At 62.0% G+C, this 20,653-nt stretch overlaps 1 protein-coding gene across 2 annotated transcripts in view; it reads left to right on the forward strand.

Moving 5' to 3' along the window:
- Positions 1 to 20,459, forward strand: part of GALNS (galactosamine (N-acetyl)-6-sulfatase) — a 43,871-nt gene extending 23,412 nt beyond the window's left edge. Inside the window, exons 9-14 of one of the 2 annotated variants that reach the window (XM_009197054.4) lie at positions 6,118 to 6,221; positions 6,855 to 6,991; positions 8,000 to 8,102; positions 13,951 to 14,072; positions 16,139 to 16,256; positions 19,667 to 20,459. In XM_009197054.4, the coding sequence (XP_009195318.2) occupies positions 6,118 to 6,221; positions 6,855 to 6,991; positions 8,000 to 8,102; positions 13,951 to 14,072; positions 16,139 to 16,256; positions 19,667 to 19,753 (671 nt within the window). In that variant the 3' untranslated portion in view covers positions 19,754 to 20,459. The other variant, XM_021932287.2, reaches the window with a different exon arrangement.
- The last annotated feature ends 194 nt before the right edge of the window (positions 20,460 to 20,653 follow it).

Genomic DNA, 20,653 nt, shown 5'->3' on the forward strand with positions numbered 1-20,653 from the left:
CCGAGACCAAGCTAGCCCTGGCAATCTCTTCCCAGACCACACGGGGCTCTGCAGCCTCTCTTCCCAGACTATCTTCACGAGGGGGCCCTGTAACCCTCTCCCAGACCACCACACGGGGCCCTGCAGCCTCGCCCCAGACTACGTCAGGCTCTGCACCCCTCTTCCCAGACCACATGGGGCCCGCATTCTTCCCCAGACCACATGGGGGCCCCTGCAGCTTCATCCCAGACCAAGCTGGGGCCCTGCAGCCTCGTCCCAGACCACACGGGGGCGCCTTGCACCCTCTTCTCCCAGACCACAGGCTTCTGCAGCCTCTCTTCCTCCCAGACCACGGGCCCCAGCCTCTTCCCAGACTCAAGCTGGGAGCCCAGCCTCTTTCCCAGACCACATCGGGCGCCTCTGTAGCCCTCTTCTCCTAGACCAGTTGGGGCCCAGAAAGCCTCTTCCCAGACCACACGGGTGCCCTGCAGCCTCTTCCCAGGACCACTGCCTCTGCAGCCTCTTCCCAGACCAAGCTGGGGCCCGCAGAGCCTCTTCCCAGACCACACGTGGGTGCCCTGCAGCGCCTCCCCAGACCACACGGGTGCTCCTGCAGCCTCTTCTCCCCGACCACCGGGCTCTGTAGCCTATCCCAGACCAAGCTGGGGCCCTGCACTGTCTCCAGACCTCACACGGGGCGCCTCTTTGTACCCTCTTCCCAGACTACAGGCCTTGCAGCTCTTTCCCCTTAGGACCACGAGGGGGCCCCTGCAGCCTCTTCCTCTAGACTGCTGGGAGCCCTGCAGTCTCTTCCCAGACCATTGGACGGGGCTCTGCAGCCTCTTCCCAGACCAAGCTGGGGCCCTGCAGCCTCGTCCCAGACCACACGGGGCGCCTCTGCAGCTTCATCCCCCAGACCAAGCTGGGGGCCCTGCAGCCTCGCCCCAGACCACACGGGTGCCCTGCAGCCTCTTCCCAGACCACGCCACTTCTGCAGCCTCTTCCCAGACCGCTGGGGCCCGCAGCCCTCCCAGACCACACGGGTGCCCTGCAGCGTCTCTCCCAGACCACATCGGGGTGCCCTGCAGCCTCTTTCCCCCGGACCACACGGGCTTCTGTAGCCTTGTCCCAGACCACCTCAAGGGGAGGTGTGGGCCCTGCAGCCTCTTTCCCAGACCACACGAGGGGGCCCTGCACCCTCTTCCCAGACCACACGGGGCCTCCCAGCCCTTCCTCCTAGGACCACACGGGGCGCCTGCACCCTCTTCCCAGACCACATCGGGGCTCCGCGAGCTCTTCCCAGACCACACGTAGCAACCCTGCAGCCTTTTCCCCAGACTGTTGGGGACCCAAGTAGGCCTCTTCCCAGACTCACACGGGCTCTCTGTAGCCTCGGCCCCAGACCACAGGCTCCTGTAGCCTCTTCTCCCAGACTGCCAGGGGCCCTTGCAGCCTCTCCCAGGACTGCTGGGGCCCTGCAGCCTCTTCCCAGACCAAGCTGGGGGCCCTGCAGCCTCTTCCCAGACCAAGCTGCTGGGGCCCTGCAGCCTCTTCCCAGACCAAGCTGGGGTCCTGCAGCCTCTTTCCCCAGACTGCTGGGGTCCTGCAGCCTCTTCCTCCCCAGACCAAGCTGGGGCCCTGCAGCCTCGCCCCAGTATTCTCCCACACGGGCTTTGCACCCTCTTCCCAGACCACACACGGGGCCCTGCAGCCTCTTCCCAGACCACTGGGCTTTGCACCTCTTCTCCAGACCACACATACACGGGGGGCCCGCAGCCCTTCCCCAGACCACACGGGGGTTTCCCTGTAGCCTCTTTCCCAGACCACGCGGGGTCCTGCAGCCTCTTCCCAGACCAAGCTGGGGCCCCCAGCCTCTTCCCAGACCACGGGTGCCCCAGCCGTCTCCAGACCACAAGGGGCCCTGCAGCCTTCCCAGACCACGCTGGGGCACCTTGCACCCTCTTCCCGACTTCATCGGCGCTTCTGTAGTTTTCGACTTTCGCCAGTCTTGTGCCTCGCCCCTGACTCACACCGGGCGCTTTGTGCACCTTCTTTTCCCAGACTCACACGGGCGCCTCGTGAAGTTCTCTCCTGACTTCACGAAATTCCCACACTTTCTTCCTCGACTCACGGGCTCCCGTATTCGCCCCAGACTACTGGCGCTTCTCTCTCTGCAGCCTCTTCCTCTGACTACACGGTGCTCTGTGGCCTCGTCTCTGACCACAGGCCCTGTAGCCTCTCTCAGGATCTCGCTAGTCTGCGAGCCTTTTCCTAGACCACATCGGCGCGCCTGTAGCTCTCTTTCTCCTCGAGATCTCACTGGGCGCCTCTGTAGCTCTTCTAGGACTATGGCCCTGCAGCCTCTTCTCCCAGACCACAAGCTGGGGCCCCAGCCTCGCCCCAGACCACACGCTGGGAGGGGGCCCTGCAGCCTCGGGTCTCCAGACCACATCAGGGCTTTGCACCCTCTCCCCAGACCACGGGAGGCGCCCCTGCAGCCCTTCCCAGACCCTCCCACCAGGGGGCCCCAACCCTCTTCCCAGACCCCACACGGGGCCCTGCAGCCTGTCCCAGACCACACGGTGGGGAGGGGCCCCAGCCTCGTCCAGACCACATGCTGGGGCCCTGCAGCCTCGTCCAGACACGGGGCCTGCACCCCTTCCCAGACCATGGGCTGAGGGGCCGCAGCCTTCTTCCCCAGACCACACGGGGCTTCCTGCAGCCTCTTCCTCCTTAGACCATGCAGGGGGTCCTGCAGCCTCTTCCCCAGACTCAAGCTGGGGCCCGTGAGCCTCTTCCCAGACCACACGGGCTCTGAGCCTCGCCCCAGACCACAGGGGCCCTGCAGCCTCTTCCCAGACCAAGCTGGGGCCCAAGAGCCCTTCCAGACCACGGGGCTCTGCAGCCTCTTCCCAGACCACACGGGGCCCTGGCGGCCTCTTTCCAGACCAAGCTGGGGCCCTGCAGCCCTCCCAGACCAAGCTAGCCCTGCAGCCTCTTCCTCCAAGCTAGTCCTGCAGCCTCCCCAGACCAAGCTGGGGCCCTGCAGCCTCTTCCCCAGACCACGGGGCCCTGCAGCCTCTTCCCAGACCAAGCTGGGGCCCGCAGCCTCTTCCCAGACCACACGGGGGCGCCCTGCAGCCTCGTCCCAGACCACAAGGGGGGCCCTGCAGCCTCTTCCCAGACCAAGCTGGGGGCCCGCAGCCTCGTCCCAGACCACACGGCGGGGGGAGGGGGCCCTGCAGCCTCTTCCCAGACCACACGGGGGCGCCCTGCAGCCTCTTCCCATTCCAAGCTGGGGGCCCGCAGCCTCTTCCCAGACCACACGGGGGCGCCCTGCAGCCTCTTCCCAGACCACACGGGGGGCCCGCAGCCTCTTCTCAGACCACACGGGGGCGCCCTGCAGCCTCTTCCCAGGCCACGCGGGGGGCCCCTGCAGCCTGGCGTCCTGCGGGGAGAGGGGCTTCAGGGTTTGAAGTGATAGAAACCAGCACGGCTGGAAGCCAAAAGAGAAACATAGGCTCCCTGGTGCCACGTCCCACCAGATGGCTCCCCTGGGTGAGCCTGGCTCCCGTGCAGGCCCTCCAGACAGCTCCACCTCCCACCCACTGGAGTCAGACCCATGAGTCCAGGCCCCGCACAGACCCATGTGTGGAGGGCTACAGGCAGCGCCTAGGAGGGAGGGTGCTGGCTGCCATTCCGCAGGGGGAGCCCGGGGGGCCACCTCGACGCCAGCACCCACAACCACCAGCCAGCAGTGGCAAGGGCCCCAGCGACCTGAGTCTTCATTTCTTTTTTTTTCTTTCTTTTTTTTTTTTTGAGACGGAGTCTTGCTCTGTAGCCCAGGCTGGAGTGCAGTGGTGCGATCTCAGCTCACTGCAAGCTCCGCCTCCCGGGTTCCCGCCATTCTCCTGCCTCAGCCTCCCGAGTAGCTGGGACTACAGGCGCCCGCCACCTCGCCCGGCTAGTTTTTTGTATTTTTTAGTAGAGACGGGGTTTCACCGTGTTAGCCAGGATGGTCTCGGTCTCCTGACCTCGTGATCCACCCACCTCGGCGTCCCAAAGTGCTGGGTTTCATACAAACAAATGGCATACGTACCTATTTGTAATGAGAACCCCCACACCCAGCACCCAGCACAAGACTAGAAACAGAGCATCCCAGAGAAAGCGGGGGAGGGGGCTGGGCGCAGTGGCTCACGCCTGTAATCCCAGCACTTTGGGAGGCTGAGGTGGGAGGATCACGAGGTCAGGAGATCGAGACTATCCTGGTCAACATGGTGAAACCCTGTCTCTACTAATAAAAAATTAGCCTGGCGTGGTGGTGGGTACCGGTAGTCTCAGTTATGCAGGAGGCTGAGGCAGGAGAATGGCATGAACCCAGGAGGCAGAGCTTGCAGTGAGCCGAGATTGCACCACTGCACTGCAGCCTGGGCAACAGAGCTAGACTCTGTCTCTAAAAGAAAAATTTAAAAAGCGGGAAAGGAGAGAGAGAGAGAAGGAAAGAAAAGGGAGGGAGTCAGGGAGAGAAGGAGAAAGAAGAAAGAACAGCATGGCCTCCTGCGAGCCGAGTGTCCCCTAGAAGTGGCCACTATCCCTAGCTCAGTGTCCTTTGTCCCCTCACAGGTTCTGTGGCTCTGCTGCTATGAGCAGGGCCCTCCCTGAGCCAGGCCAGGTTCTGGGTGTTGGCGTGTTCGCCTGTGAGGGACTCTGAGCAGAGCTGCTTGCGAGGTTCTGTTCAGAGGCTTCCCCACGCTGCCACTCAAGGGGGTTTGGAAGGCAGCGCAGGAAAGAATTGCGGTGACTTCACGTCCCCTGGGTGGTTCACTTTTTCACTACCAGAAAAATAATTTTTTTTTTTGAGACAGAGTCTCGCTCTGTCGCCCAGGCTTGAGTGCAATGACGCAATCTCGGCTCACTGTAAGCTCCGCCTCCCGGGTTCCCGCCATTCTCCTGCCTCAGCCTCCTGAGTAACTTTGACTACAGGTGCCCGCCACCATGCCCAGCTAATTTTTTGTATTTTTAGCAGAGACGGGGTTTCACCGTGTTGGCCAGGATAGTCTCGATCACCTGACTTCGTGATCCACCCACCTCAGCCTCCCAAAGTGCTGGGATTACAGGCGTGAGCCACCGCATCCCGTTTTTTCTTTTTTCTCTTTTTTTGAGACAAGGTCTTGCTGTTTCACCCAGGCTGGAGTGCAGTGGCGTGATCTCAGCTCACTGCAGCCTTGACCTCCTGGGCTCAGGTGATCCTCCCACCTCCTGAATAGCCTCCTGAATAGCTGAGACTACGAGGCACGCCACCACACCCAGCTAATTTTTGTTTTTGTAGAGTTGGGGTTTAGCCATGGTCTCTCTTTGGTAGAAACCAGTGTAGGCTAGTCTTGAACTCTCGGGTTCAAGCAATCCCCTTGCTTCAGCGTCCCAAGGTACTGGGATGACAGGTGTGAGTCACCACAGCCAGCCCCTTGGTTTCCTTTTCCCCTTTTTTCAGGGGACCCGAAGCTGAGAGCGCCTCAGGTGCTCAGGCTACAGCAGCAGGAGTGGTTTTTGTTCATGACATGAGCCCCCTGCCTCCTCCCTCCATGTCTGGGCGTGAGCCGGGGATGGTGCCGGCACCGGAGCTGGCCTTTGCCCCATGAGCACTTCCCACAAGCGATGGCTCAGAGACCAAAATCCAGTCTTGGGGGTTTGTCCGAAACACAGATTCCTGCACCCCACCCTGACTGACGGAGTCAGAACCGTAGGGGGCCAGAAGTTGGCTGCATTTTAAGTTCCCCACACACCGGGAGGCTTGTGAACATTCACGTTCGGGAAGCACCAGCCGGCGACTGCGCACCGGCGCCTGGGCCTCTGCTGTGGGAGTGTACGTTTCTGAGTCTTGCTGATACTGTGTGGTTGCGTTTCCGTTTCCTCAGTGGGCATGACGTTGCCACTTTCCCAGGAGACCTTGCAGCCGCGGCATCTCAGATGAGCCCCTGGAGGGCTGCCCCGAGGCTCGGATCTCGCACTCCAGCCAGAGTGCCCCGGCCGGGCCCTTTGTCCCCATGACCGGTCTCAGTGACTCAGTGTCACCTGGGAAGGGGGAGGGCCTGGGGACATCGGGTCCCAGTGGCCTGACGTGGGGCCCCTCTCTCCCAGCTGGCAGCAACGGCCCCTTTCTGTGTGGGAAGCAGACCACGTTTGAAGGAGGGATGAGGGAGCCTGCCCTCGCGTGGTGGCCGGGGCACATCGCCGCAGGCCAGGTGAGTCAGCGTCCACCTGTCTGCCGGGCAGCAGGCCCAGGCCTGTGGCCATCCCAGGGTGTGTGAAGCCCTCACTTTCCTCTCGCCTGCCCACCCTCCCCAGGGCCTGGCCTGCCTGTCCCTCCTGCCTGTCCTGGAGCTTCCTGGGTGTGTCAGGAGCCGTCCCCACCACAGCCACTCAGAGGCGCTCCTGTCCAGCCTCAGCTGCCCCTCCACGCCTGGTTTTCGTCCATCTGCTTTTCTGACTTAAGGGGCAGGGCTCACGGTGGCATAAGGGCTTTCAGTGTTAGAGTGAGGCGGTCCTCTCCAGACAGGTGGGCCTGGAGAGGTGGGACCTCCTGGCATCTCCCTGGCAGGGCTGTGATTCTCCTTTCATCTGATCCACAGGGGCAGAGGAGGCTGCCAGGGAGTGAGGATATGGCCTGGCTCTGGGGTCTTTGAGACCTGGTTAGAGGCCCTTCTGCCACTCACAGGCCTTGTGGCTCCGCTCAGTCCCTGCCATGGGCATGTGCGCATGTGTGCATATCTGTAGACCCAGCTGGGCAGTGGGGCGCACATCCCCCTGGGGATTGGCCCCCAGCCCCATCGGGTTGGGGCAGAGTGCCCTGAGCATGTTTCTGTCGTGTGTTTCAGGTGAGCCACCAGCTGGGCAGTATCATGGACCTCTTCACCACCAGCCTGGCGCTTGCGGGCCTGACGCCGCCCAGAGACAGGGCCATTGATGGCCTCAATCTCCTCCCCGCCCTCCTGCAGGGCCGGCTGATGGACAGGTTGGTGCTAGAACTGCCCCGGCCCCTTCCCCCGGATCCAAGTGGTGAAGCCCAGAGCTGATGATCAGGTGTGACCCCAGGCCCAGCTGCCCCTCATTCCGGACACAGGTGTGCTCGTGCCCAGTGCTGAAGGAGGCGGGGGCCTGTGACGAGAGGACCTGGGGACCTGCCTGTGGGGCGGGAGCCACCCTGGGAATGTCCAAGCACAGCGAGGCCCTGGCTCTCAGGAAAGCCTTAGGAGGGAGAGCGAGGCCGGAAGAGGGGCCTCATCCCTGCCTGTACCCAGGCACACACCGCCCTGCCCATCCCACCCCTCTTCCCTGCCCAGCCTGGTTTTCGGTGCCCCATGGCTTCCTGTAGTTTCCTTCCACCTGAGTCGCTGCTCTGCCAAGTCCACGGCCCGGCTCGTCCGGCTCTTAATTTCTGTCTAAATCCTTGGTGTTCAAAGTCCATTTTCTACCCCCGAGAGCAGCCACCACTTCACTCAAACCACGTTTCCTGGGCGGCCCTGAAGGGATGAGGATTATTCCAAAGGCTTGATGGGAAACAGAAGGTGGGGATGGCCCAAGGCAGCTGCCTCCTCTGGCTTTCCGGGGCAGGACAGAGGGCGTTTTGCTCACTTGTCCCCTCTCGGGAACTGGCACAAGTGCTTGGTCACTGTGGGGAGAGACAGTGCCCGGCTGCGTCCCCCACTCCCCGTTCCTGCCTCGCAGGCCCAACGTGGTCCGGAGACCCCGTGCCACCCGCTTTTCCTCTCACCTGCCCACCCTCCCCAGGGCCTGGCCTGACCTCGCCAAGGACCAGCAATGAGGGGACGCCCAGGCACCCCAGCCCCGGCCACCTTACAGGCCTTTTCACTTTTCGATCATCTTTGTAAAGTATCAACCAAGACCTCACGCAGAGGCATGGAGAGACATGAGCCACTGATGACGGACGCAGCCCGGAGCCCCCAGGTGGACCCAGCGAGTCCTTCCCATCGTTACATGGTCCTCCCCTCCCGTCCGACAGGCCCGTCTTCTATTACCGCGGTGACACGCTGATGGCGACCATCCTCGGGCAGCACAAGGCTCACTTCTGGACCTGGACCAACTCCTGGGAGAACTTCAGACAGGTACAGGGCTCGGGACACGGGCGCGGGCGGAGCTGCCCCCATCTCTGTCCAGATGTGGCCCCTGAGTGCCATCCTTGGGGAGGCACAGGAGGGTGAGACAGGCAGGAGCCCCACCCCCTCCACAGCCTCCTCTGCGTGGCCCCCAGTCCTTCAGCGTGGCCCAGGGTGTGGCAGCTGACAGGCTGGAGGTGAGGGAGGGACCTCTTCCTGCCCCGCATGATGACAGCAGCCCTGCGGCACAGCTACAAGCCTGGCCCAGACCCTGGTCAGGTGGCCCCCATGGGCCTCTCCATCCTGCCAGGGCACCTGAGCCTCGCCCACACCCCAGGCTGGAGGCGATAGGGGCGTGGCCTGCTTGGCCCGGGTGCTACATGGGGGCCACAGCCTCAGCGTCACCACAGCAGCCCCCAGCGTGGGAGGGTGAAACGCCACACGCACAGGGCCTGGGGCTCCGGCCACCCCAGGCTACCCCAGTATTGTCAGTGCCAGACTCTCCCACGAGCCCTCGCCTCGAGCCTCCTGCTCCCTCCCCAGGGCCTTCTCTGGCCCCTGCTAATCCCCACGCTCCAGCATCCCCGACCCCCTTCTGAGGGGTCTCTCTCAGCCCCACCCACTCCCAGCATCAAAGTCTTGAGATATGAACCCCCTGCTAATCTGCCTTAATTGGGAAGAAAATCATTCAGTTTAATGGAGAATCTAAGGACTAGAAGTGAGGACTGGAGCTGAGGGCTGAGCACCCAGGCTGAGGAGTGAAGCTGCTCGCGGGGCAGCAGCTGGAGGGCACCAGTGCCCAGGAGTGTTTTTGGCCTCTCCCCACCTTGTGCAGGCCCTGCACCCACTCTTTTTTCGGGTTTTACCCAACACTGCCGCTTGCGAGGGCCGTCCTGGGCATCGGTCCCCCGGCCCTCTCCGTGATCCGCCCTTCTCCAGACTCCCAGGGTTCCTCAGGGCTGCTCTAGTGAGCACCATGGGTACTTCCTGGCTACCTGGAGGCCGGCAGTGTGTGGAACCCTCTGGAAGGAGGGCTGGTCCCCGACTGTCACACACGCAACCCTTCACCCTCTATGGGGTCCCTGTCATTGGCCCTCTTGGGACAAGGTCGGTGAGCCCCGCTTTTGCCCAAGTTGGTGTCCAGAGCGGACGGGCTGCAGCCTCCCAGGCTCCTGTCAGCGCCTGTAAAAGTCTGGAAGGTTTTGCAGGCAGACTCGCCGCTGACGCAGCCTGGGTCTCACTCGCATGCCACTCTGCTGGAACATGTTTGTGCAAGGGCTCAGAAAACATCAGGAGAAGCCCCCCAGCACCGGCAGGCAGGGAGGCTGTTAACCGCGTCACTCCACTCCCTGGAGAGTATTGGGGGCTGCCCCTGACACCAGGCACCATGGTCCTGAGGGCCCAAGGCTTGGCCACATGGCAGACGCTGCGGTCCTGAGGGCCCAGGGCTTGTCCTCATGGCAGATGCCGCGGTCCTGAGGGCCCGGGGCTTGGCCTCATGGCCGTAGGCAGAGTGGGGTTGTCGGTAGTGAACTCACCTCTTCCGGGGCAGATGTCCTTACTCGTAAAAATCGCAGCCTGAGATGCAGAAGATGAGGACCATGGACTGTGAGCGTCGTGGGGTGGGGAGGGCCGGGGAAGGGGCCTGGCGTAGCGGAGAACTGTGAGCATCGTGGGGTGGGGAGGGCCGGGGGAGGGGCCTGACGTGGCTGAAGCTGCTGGTCAGCAAATGGGACCCAAGGGGGCCACAGCTGAATGTTCCAAGAAGGGAACCTGGAGTTTTTTTCTTTGGAGTTTTATGGGTTTTTAAGTATATCCAATTAAACACAATTTTTTTTAAGACAGTCTGGCTCTGTTGCCCAGGCTAGAGTGGAGTGGCATGATCTCAGCCCACTGCAACCTCCACCTCCAGGGTTCAAGCGATTCCCCTGCCTCAGTCTCCCAAGTAGCTGGGATTACAGGTATCTGCCACCATCTCCGGCTGATTTTTGTATTTTTAGTAGAGATGGGGTTTCACCATGTTGGCCAGGCTGGTCTCAAACACTTGACCTCAGGTGATCCACCTGCCTCAGCCTCCCAAAGTGCTGGGATGACAGGCGTAAGGCACCGTACCTGGCCTAGACACATAATATGAGCATAAAAAGAAAAATCAGAATTTGTTTTCCAGCCTAAGAGCAGATGACAGTGGGCTCCTGTGACGTCTTTGTCTGTTGTGGCCACTGCCGGGGAGAATCTGCGTCCTGCGTGGGTATCAAGTCCGTGATCCTGTTGTTCCCGTCCTGCTCCACAGCCCCACAAGGTGTGGCTCGGCAGGCCAGCCCGTGGCCAGAGCCCCATGGACTCACCTGCCCTGTGGGCCTGGGGTTCTCTTGGAGGGCACTGACTGGGCCTTGGTCTCTGGCAGCTGGCCAGCCTTGCGGACGACAGAGACCCTCTGGTTCCTATCACACGTGGCTGAGTGGGTCAGATGGGAGCCTGTGACGGACAAAACACCCTTGGCAGTGTGGGGGTGGGGGGGGGGGGGGGTTGGGGGGGGGAGGGGGGGGGGTTTGTGGTGGGGGGGCCTCTCCAGTTCTCCCTGGGGCCTCGTGGAGACACCTGCATCGTAGAATAGCTCCATGCCCGATGCCCTTGCCTTCCTGGGCAGAGCTGTGCTGGGCCTTAGCACTGTCGCTGGGCTGAGGCTGCAGCTCTGTCTGGGAGCACCTACCAGCTGTGCACAACGGTTTGGTCACCTCCTGGTGATACCGTGCGATGGGACCTGGCATCCCCAGAGCTGGTGAAGGGCTCTCTGTGGATTTGCTCCCGAGGGAGAGATGTGCCCAGCAGGAAGCCCTTGGGGGCCCCGGGGTCCTCGCCCCTCCGTCGTGTGGGTCAAATAGTTCGGAGTTAGTTGCTTGCTGCTGTCAGATCCATGGAGACCATCCTGGAGCCGGGACTCGGCCCACATCAGCCTCGTGGGCAAAGGCAGAGAGCAGCTGGCCTGCAGCCACAGCGAGTCTGCCCAGAGCCCACGTGACGGGGGGGTGGGGGGTGCCAGGGTTCTGGCAGCAGGTCCCTTATCCACACTCCAGGCCTCTGCCGGTCACTCTGTGGGTCACAGGTTTGCCTGTGGAGGTCCCGGGTCCTTGGGCTCCCTGCCACCACTGCCGCTGCCACCTCCCGTTGTGACAACACGGATGCTTTTCTTCCAAATGCTGGCCCCGTCCGCCCTCCTCCCTCCCAGGGGACAGTGAGGCCCAGCCAGCTGGAGCATCATAGACAATGACGGGGTCATGTCCCCCGAGCTGCCCGCCCGGGGCCAGTGGGGTCCCTCCTGGGGGGTCCACATGCTGGGGGTGACTGCTCTGCGAGGCCACACTGTGCATCCTGGGCTGGCCCCTACTCTGAAGGCGCAGGCCGGTGTGGTCACAGCTCGGGGCTGTGTGCTGGTCTGCTGTCCCCTGGTCCCAGGTCACCTGGAGGGACCTTGTTAGTGTCCATTCTGAAGGCTGAGCCTGAGAACCAGCTGGGCCTGGAGAGTCCTCAGTGTGACCTGACCACAGGTCACTGCTCCTAGGACCCCTCCATTGGCTGATGCCAGGTAGACCCCAGCACCCGCAGCCCTCCACTAATGGGGTCCTCAACACCTTCCCTTCTGGGCCGTTGGGGGAGGAGGGAAAGGTGCTATGAAGAAGACCACAGCCACGGATGGGTGTTAGCCCTGGGGCCAGGCTGGACCGAGTCGCTCCTCCTGGCAGCGTGGCCTTCGGGTGGAGCCTGGCCAGTGCCTGCCAGTGAGGTGGCAGCAAGGTCAGAAGGGTGCACACCAGCCCTCACAGGCTATTGCTGCTGCTGGGTCCTGTGGCTCTGCCCCCATCTTCTCCTGGCGCCCCAGGATCCTCCTCTGCCCACCTCAGGCTGGGCCCTTGACCCCTGCAGCGCTCTGCTCCCCGCAGGACCCCTTCCCACCTGGAGACCCAGCTGCTGGCACCCAGCCTACCCCAGCCGTCCGATCAGCCCACAGGCCCACCTCAGCCATCAGATCAGCCCACAGGCCCACCCCAGCCATCGGACCAGTTGCCCTGCCTGGTGCCTGGCTTCTCTGCCAGCAGAGCACAGGCCCTGCCCTGGGTTCCCAAACCTGAATGCGTTCCTCGCCGCAGGCCCTTGAGCCGTGTGCGGTGGGCAGCCCTGGCTGCCGTGCTCGCCGTACACTGTCACATCCCAGCGCGTCCTCGGTGCTGTGCTCGTTGAGAGAACTGGTGCCTGGCAGGTACCAGGTGTGCAGAGGATGCGGCGGTCACCCAGAGGAGCACCAGGGCCATGCACATCCCCCACTGCAGCGGCTGCTGCGACCACAGAGTGGGAAGCAGGAGAGGTCAGGCCGATCCGCGAGACCCTCGGCCTTTCCTGACCAAATCCCCGAGCGTCTGCCTGTCTACGGGATCATCCCTTCCCCTCCTACCTCTCTTTTAAAAGTCAGTCCTGACTCCCAGGCCCCTGCCTGCACCCCACCGTACATGCCCAGTGCCTGGCACTCGGTGCTGGCTCAGTGAGGAGGAAGAGGTGCACGGCGATGGCTGGCTCTGCTGTGGTGCCCCCAGGGTGAGGTCTCCCTCGGAACACAGCAGTGAGAGAGAAATCTGCCGGGTCTTGATTAAACAGCTTATTTGACTTGCGTCCCGGCCGTAGGTCACGTCATGTGTCTTGACTGAGATGCTTCCCCATTACCTGCCAGCATCTTCCTGCAGAGTGTGGCCATTCCTCCCGCTGTCCATCCACACATGCTGTCTGTCCGGGAGGCCCCAACACGGCCCACTGTGGTGCCACTTTCGTGTCCACTGCTGCCCTGAGCCACGCTGAGCGCGGCCCTTGGTTTCCAGCCGTGGACTCGGGAATCTGCAGCCCAGGGCACATCAGTGGAATTGCGTGGACTTCTAACCTCCCTCCTCCACTGAAAAGCAGAACATGGTCTGCTCCGCTGACCAGCTGTCCCTCCCAGACACACGCCACGTGCTAGGAAACAGTTTGCTTGTCAGACGGCTGATGCCCGTGGGAGCTGCTCAGTCACTGGTGCCAGAGGCAAGCAGCTTGGCTGCACCTGTCCCAGCCCACCCTGGCTCAAGGCTTGAGGGATCCCTGCACACAGTGGCCCAGTCTCCTGGCTGCTGGAGCCCCTGGCACAGTCCTCAGATGAACCCCTTGGCCTGCAGCACCCCCTCTGGGAATATTAGAGGCATACCTCCCCCTTCCCGAATCAGGGAGCCCGGGGGTGGGGGCGGGGGGCGGCAGCAGAGAGAGCATCGTGGTTACTGTGAAATCCTCGCCCTTCTTGAGCGTGTGAGTCTGCGTCAACCCCCTGGCTCTGTCTGTTTTCTCTCGCCTTTCAGGTGTTGGTCCTGCTCTTCCCCGTGTCAGGGTTTCTATAGGGATTCTGGGCATTGTGGCTCTCCCTTCTCCCAGGGCAGGCCCTCCCTCTCATCCCCAGCAGAGAGTGGGGTGTTAAAAGGGGCTTTCCTCCATGAAATTAGTGGCTGTCCAGATGTGAGGCTGGCTAAGGTGTTTTAAGGACACTCACCTGCCCCACAAAGAAGAGGGGTACATGAAAACGGGGTACGTGAGGCATGCCAGCTACGCATCTCGGGGGTCCAGAGCGGGTGGCTTCACCTCCTCCACAGGATGCTTACAGGCCCAGTAGTCCTTCAGCGTTCAGCCAGTGCCCTGCACCATGCTGAGTACCAGGGACACTGCTAGGCACAGGCAGACAAGGCCCCCCACAGCCCCCAGTTAGGGGCTCCAGGACACGGGCAGATGAGGCCCCTCACGCCGCGGTCAGGGGCTCCAGGACACACTTTCCCTCCTCTTCTCATTGCAGGGCATTGATTTCTGCCCTGGGCAGAACGTTTCCGGGGTCACGACTCACAGCCTGGAAGACCACACGAAGCTGCCCCTGATATTCCACCTGGGACGGGACCCGGGGGAGAGGTTCCCCCTGAGGTAAGTCGGTGCAGGGCCTCCTGACTGCTGGGGCGGTGCCAGCCGGACTCCCCCAAACGCAGGCTCCACAGGGACGGAGCCCCTCTGCACCCTGCCCGCCGCCTCCCCGTGCCTGTGTCTCCTCTTGCTGTTCGTGCCCACACATGCTTGGTGGCCTGCCCTCCTCTCAGGGTGCCTGCTCCTGTCCACCCTGGTGGTCTCCCCACTTCTGTGCCTTCTGGGCCACTGTCCACCCGGCCCCCAGTGATGTGTCCCCAACTCTGAACTGCCTTTGGGGATGGCTGAGGCCAGAGGGGAGGTGTCCAGGCCCTGGGGCCAGCAGGAGGTGCAAGGACACAGGTCAGCTAGCAGGAGGAATGGCAGAAAGCCGCCAGCCCCAGCTCCACCCTCTGCTCTCTGGGCCTTGTCCTCACCCCATCGAGGATGCCGGAGCCTGTGCCATTGCCTGCCAGCTTTCAGGGAAGCCCTCCCCTTACCCTTGGGAGTCTCGAGGGTCATGGTCGCCAGTACCAAGCCCACGTGCCCTCTGGCAGCTCCTTAGGGGTGACACAGAGGCCCCAACACTTGGCTGGAGGAAGGCCCAACACTCTGGCTTCCTTTTTTTTTTGCCCAAAGCTGTCTCACTGGGCTAGGCCTGGCTGGAGGCTTCTCCACCTCACCCCAGCAGGATGAGCAGGTCCCCAGTTCCTGCTGCTGGTCTGGGGTTCTGGGGCACATGCGTTTCCAGTGGTCTCCAGCATTCCTGCCCTATCAGGTTGGTCCTGGGAAGACCCAGGAGCGTCAGGGGAGTGGCTGTGCAGAGGCAGAGCCAGGCCTGAGCACAGCAGTTGCTCTCTGCCCAGGCTGTTCTCTGCTTACCAATCGGCCTGGGTTTGTGTAGGGCCAGTGGGAGGCAGCAGAGAGCAGTACAGGACCGAGGGTGGCAGCACCACTGCCAAGGTCGCTCGAGGCTCCTGCACCCTCTGGACGGGGCAACCACCTTGCCACGGGGCTGAGCCTGCGCTGAGGTTCCTGGGCTGGAGCCCCTCCCATGGCCTCAGGGACCATTGGGCACTTCCTCAGCAGCACCTCTCCTCCACCAAGTGTGCAGCTCAGAAGCCCAGGATGGTGACTACTGGAAGGCAGCACGGAGCCTGGAGTGGACAGAGCGGTGTCCCCAGGCCCAGGTCCACCCACACCTCCCAGCTCCATCAGGAGGGGAGCTGGCTCACCTGGTAACCCCATCTCTAGCTTTGTGAGGAGCTGCCACACCGCCTTCTACAGTGGCTGCTCCAGTCCGCGTCCCCACCAGCAGCAATGCGGCTCCCGGCCTGGGCAGTGACAAGCTCCAGCTTCAGCCTCACACTCGTGGAAGTTCCTCCCTGCATCTCCACGATGACAGTGGGGGCAGGTGTCTGTTCAGGTGCATGTTGGCGATATTAGAAGTGATTGAAAATGGTGAAAAAGCATCATCTCTGCAGATGTCCTCAGAGCCCAGCACGACAGGACCCTAGATTCACAGCATCGCAAACTGCGGCCCTCACGGCACCTCGTCGAGTTGTGTAATCGTATCTTCGTGAAAACGAAAGGAATCCAAACACTCCACGTGTTTGCATTGGAATTTTAGAACCACAGATGCTATTCCTCTCCATTTCCCGCTTTTTTGGGGCAATGGGATGACATTTGTAAATGTTTACGTAGTAGCGAGTACTGGGGAGACCCACACATAAGTCCCAGCCCACACGTCTCAGGTCCTGGTCACAGGCAGGTCACCCTCGTGGGGACAGGACGGGACGGTTCTGCTCACAGCCTCTCTGCCAGGGCTTGGCCTCCCGAGCCTCCATTTATTCCGTTGCCCGTGAGTCTGAGGGCAGAGGATGGCTCAGGTGCCTGCTGCCTGTCCTAGCGAGGCCTGGGGCCGCTGTAGGCTTGAGCACGTGGTCCACAGTGACTGCCCACTGTGGTTCTCGGCCCATTAGACCCCTGAAGCCTCAGCCTTCCCAGGCCAGCCCCTCCCTGTCCTTCACTGTCGGCCCCAGGCGCACCCCTGCAGCCACAGCCATGTGACCAGAGCTCTTTGTCCCCAGCTTTGCCAGCGCTGAGTACCAGGAGGCCCTCAGCAGGATCACTTCGGTCGTCCAGCAGCACCAGGAGGCCTTGGTCCCCGGGCAGCCCCAGCTCAACGTATGCAACTGGGCAGTGATGGTAAGTGGCTGGTATGCAGGCAGCCATCTCTGTGCCGGGGCCGCAGCCACCCACCTGGGGCCCCAGGATGAACCGTGGCCAGCACAGGGTGGGGGTAGGGGCTCTTCCCTGCCTCCATCAGTGGTAAGGCCCTGGTGCCTCAGAGCACACGTGGTGGTGTCCAGGATTCAGGGAGCTGGAGCCGAGCGACTCGGGGACCAGAACAACACTGTGCCAGGGCAGCCGCAGGTCCAGAGCCGGCCACCCGGGCCTCTGCCTGGCTGAGCTGAGACTGGGGAGCTCCAAGACCCCTCTCCTGCCCCCCACAGGTGGTCACTGGGGGACAGCAGGGAGCATGAGAGGGGCCGGGGTCCCCTGGTCCTCGACTCCCACATGGGCAGCTTCTCCTTGGAGGGGCCCTGTGATGACACCCGAATCCCCAGGCTCTGCAGGCACTGAGGCAGGAATGGCACTGCCCGCTGGGTCCCAGGTGGACTGGTGCTGCACTGTGAGTGGCAGCGGCCCCAGGGCCCACCTGCGAGGTTCCCATTGTGCCTCCTTCATGCTGGGCCAGCCCCAGGGACCTTCGTGTCAGACCTGATCCCACTCAGTCACCCAGAGCAGCATCTCCTTGCGGCCTGATGAGACCAGGCCATGTTCACCTCCAGTGGAGAAACGGCCTAATCACACCAGCATCGGCCAGAAACACAAGCATAGATGTGCCTCCAAAGTTTCACTGAAGTCTGTGTTCAAGGCACAAAGGATGCGTCTCCTTGTCCAGACCTGGGGGGCGCAGTCAGGGCCACTTAGGAGCAGCTTTTCTGTCCCCTGCTTGGGGGTCCGCTAGGGTGGGGTGTGGACGGCCCAGCCATCCTGAGTGTGCAGTGGCCGCAAAGGCCTGTTTCCCAGCACAGTGATGTGGGTCCCAGCAGGGAAGGCCTTCGCGGCTCCTTCAGATGAGACATGTGCAGCCTGCACTCCAGTCAGCAAAAACAGGCCACACACAGGTCTGCAGTGTCACTCCTGGGTGCCCAGAGCCCACAGAGCACAGTGGAGATGGCCAAACCCAGCCTCCAGGCCCCTGAGCCATCACTTACCTGTTTACGTGGGCTGAGCGTGGCTGCCCACAGCCCCTGGATCCGCCGAGTGAAACCGCAGGAGCTCGGGACCCCGGGGCAGCTGCAGACTTCAGCCTGGGCTCCTGCTGTGTGGGCGAAAGGACCTGGCTGCAGCGTGGGAACCGCTGGGTGCCCGCCGTGCTGTGGGAAGGAAGGTGGTGGCTCTGCACAGCCAGGGAGCCACAGCGTGGGCCGGCAGGTGGAACAGGAGAGCGCCGGACATCGGCAGCACCTCCCAGCAATGAGGACCATGGAGGGCAGATGGCCTTGTCCCTGCCCAGGGAGGGTCCACCCTGCAGGGGTCATTTAGGACTGGGCGGGGCAGGGCCACCTCCGTTAGTTGGGGGGCTGGTGGGGATGCCTGGCAAGTTTCATAGGAAGATATTCAGGGCCCTTCCTTCAAAGGGACCTGGGCAGTTGGCGTCCCTGCCTCTGGACTCAGCAGTGGAGCAGGGAGGTCCCTGTCTCAGGACCCCTGAGTCTCGGGCCCCAGGAGCCCAGGGCCACCAGCCATGGAGGATCCCTGGGCTTCTGCCTTCCACACCCAATCCCAGTCCGTGCTGCTGGGTCCTGTTCTGCGACCCAGGCTGCAGTGGCTCCACGGGTGCAGGCCACACCAGCCATGGAGACGGGGGCCCAGGGCAGGGGAGGGGGACGCACATAGCCTGGCTGCCGCTGCCATCTCCTGGGCACTGGGGGAGCTGCCCCCACCACCACACCTGTGCCCTCTGCAGGGGGAAAGTGGTGCCAACTCAGACCTGGCGAGGTGAGCCATTGGAGTCTGAGGGGCCCAGACGCCACCGCGAGCAGAGCCACGGAGGAGATACACAGGCAGGCGTGTGAAGCCTGGGGGCCACTTGCCCTCCTCACCCCTTCCCTGCCCTCTGTCCCCACCAACTGCAGGCCAGCCCCAGCCGAGGGGCTCAGTGGTGTCTCTGACACAGAGGAGAGGGAGTCTGGCCACCTGGACCCCTGCTCCTGGGACAGCTGAGCAGCCTTTGAGAAACGCAGACTCACACACACCCTGCGGCTGCCTCTGCTGCCCCTGGAGTTTGGGAGCAACCTCCTCAGCCAAACCCACCCCTGCTCTGGTGGCCAAGGGGGCAGGGACACTCATGTGGCATGCCTGCTGCCGCCCAGGGCTGAGAGTGTCGTTAGTCCTCTGATTGAGCAGCACCCAAAATTCAAAGTCTGTCCCGACGGGAAGGTGCCCTCAGGGCCATGCGGCATCTGACGTGGCACAGAGGTGGCCTGGATGGGGACACGAAACCAAACTGCACTCATTTCAGCCAAGAAGGCTCCTCTTAGGGGCATAAGTCTCCGTTTCTGTTGCCAGGAAAAGTGCCCTCCCACCAAGCAAGGCTTCCACTAAGTGGGGCTGCGCTGTGAGGTCCACACACACCCAGGCGATGGAGGGGTGCGGGCTCCGCTCAGTGCCACACTGAACTGAGCCCAGCAGCGCGGTAGGGACCGGCTCCTCCCTGGAAAGGCTTCTTGAGAGGCTGAAGCTGCAGGAGAGGCTGATGAGTTGAGAGGCTCAGGGTGGGCCTTTCTAACACTGCTGGCCACACAGAGGCCCTCAGCCACTTGGCAGCTGCATCCCCCACAGCCGGGACTTCCCCGCCAAGTTCTCACTCCTCCAACAGCAGCCTCCTCAGAGCTGAGAGGCTGAGTCGGGAGGGCACCGGCTCCCGAGTTCCCATGATTCCTGGGGAGGCGTCTGTGTAGCTGCCCGCGTGGACTGAGGTGGCCTCCACACTGAGGCCAATTAGATGGGAGTCGGGGATTGGACTGGGCAGGGGACACATCAGACTGCTCAAGGCCAAGCGTGGTGGCTCACGCCTGTAATCCCAGCACTTTGGGAGGCCAAGGCAGGCGGATCACCTGAGGTCAGAAGTTTGAGACCAGCCTGGCCAACATGGGGAACCCTTGTTTCTATTAAAGAAATGGCCGAGCGTGGGGGCTCACACCTGTAATCCCAGCACCTTGGGAGGCCAAGGCGGGTGGATCACGAGGTCAGGAGTTCAAGACCAGCCTGGTCAAGATGGTGAAACCCTGTCTCTACTAAAAATACAAAAATTAGCGAGGCGTGGAGTATAGCTGTGCCTGTAAACCCAGCAGCTATTCGGGAGGCTGAAGCAGGAGAATCGCTTGAACCCGGAAGGCAGAGGTTGCAGTGAGCCGAGATCGCGCCACTGAACTCCAGCCTGGGTGACAGAGCGAGACTGTCTCCAAACAGAACAACAAAGTGCTGCTGCTGGGCCCACGCGAGCTTGGAATAACTGTGTTGTTTTCTCAATTTTCATTTCCCAGAACTGGGCACCCCCGGGCTGTGAAAAGTTAGGGAAGTGTCTGACACCTCCAGAATCCATTCCCGAGAAGTGCCTCTGGTCCCACTAGCACCTGCGTGGACCCAGGCCAGGCCTGGAATCTCCAGTTGGCTCTGCAAGTGCCTGGGGGGAGGACGGCTCTGGCCTCAGTGCTCCCCCGTCCCTGCCCAGGCCAGACAGACAGCACCTGCAGACACAGGGGGACTGCATGACTCCACCTGCCCCGGACCTGACCCTGGAGTGTGCTCGGCCCTCCTCCTCGCCCACAGGGCCTCAGATCTCAGGACACTCCTCCTCGGCCACGGAGCCTCACACCTCAGGACACTGCCGTCTCACGCGTTTGGGAACCCCAAATATCTGAGACAGGTCTCGGTCAATTTAGAAAGTTTATTTTGCCAAGGTTAAGGATGTGCCCGTGACAGCCTCAGGAGGTCCTGAAAACACGTGCTCGAGGTGGTTGGGGGTACAGTTTGCCTTTACATCTTAGGGAGACATAAGATAGTATGTGTAAGACATACATTGGTTCGGCCAGCCTTCCACTGAATACGTGATTCAGTCTGGCCCAGTGAATCCGCATTTTTATGTTAACAATAAGGGAGGGGAGCAATCAGATAAGCATTTGTCTCAGGAGCCCCAGAGGGGTGACTTCCAGTTCCGTCTGTCCTTTGTCCACAAGGAATTTCCTTGGACGCTAATTAGGAGAGAGGTATGTAGTCTTTATCATTGTAGCTACGTTACTTAGAAATAAAACAGGAGGCAGGTTTGCCTAATTCCCAGCTTGGCTTTTCTCGGCTTAGTGATTTTGGGGTCCCGAGATTTATTTTCCTTTTATACCTTTCCAGCAGCTGCCAAGAATCAGGTGCCCAGCTCCGGCTGCCTCCCACCTTCTCCAGAGCCCAGCGCTGCATTCCTTGCCAAAGGGCAGGACTCGGGGCTCCCTGCTGTTCCTACACCAGCCCAACAGCCCCGG

Source organism: Papio anubis, chromosome 18, assembly GCF_008728515.1.
Source record: "Papio anubis isolate 15944 chromosome 18, Panubis1.0, whole genome shotgun sequence".
Classification (NCBI taxonomy): domain Eukaryota; kingdom Metazoa; phylum Chordata; class Mammalia; order Primates; family Cercopithecidae; genus Papio; species Papio anubis.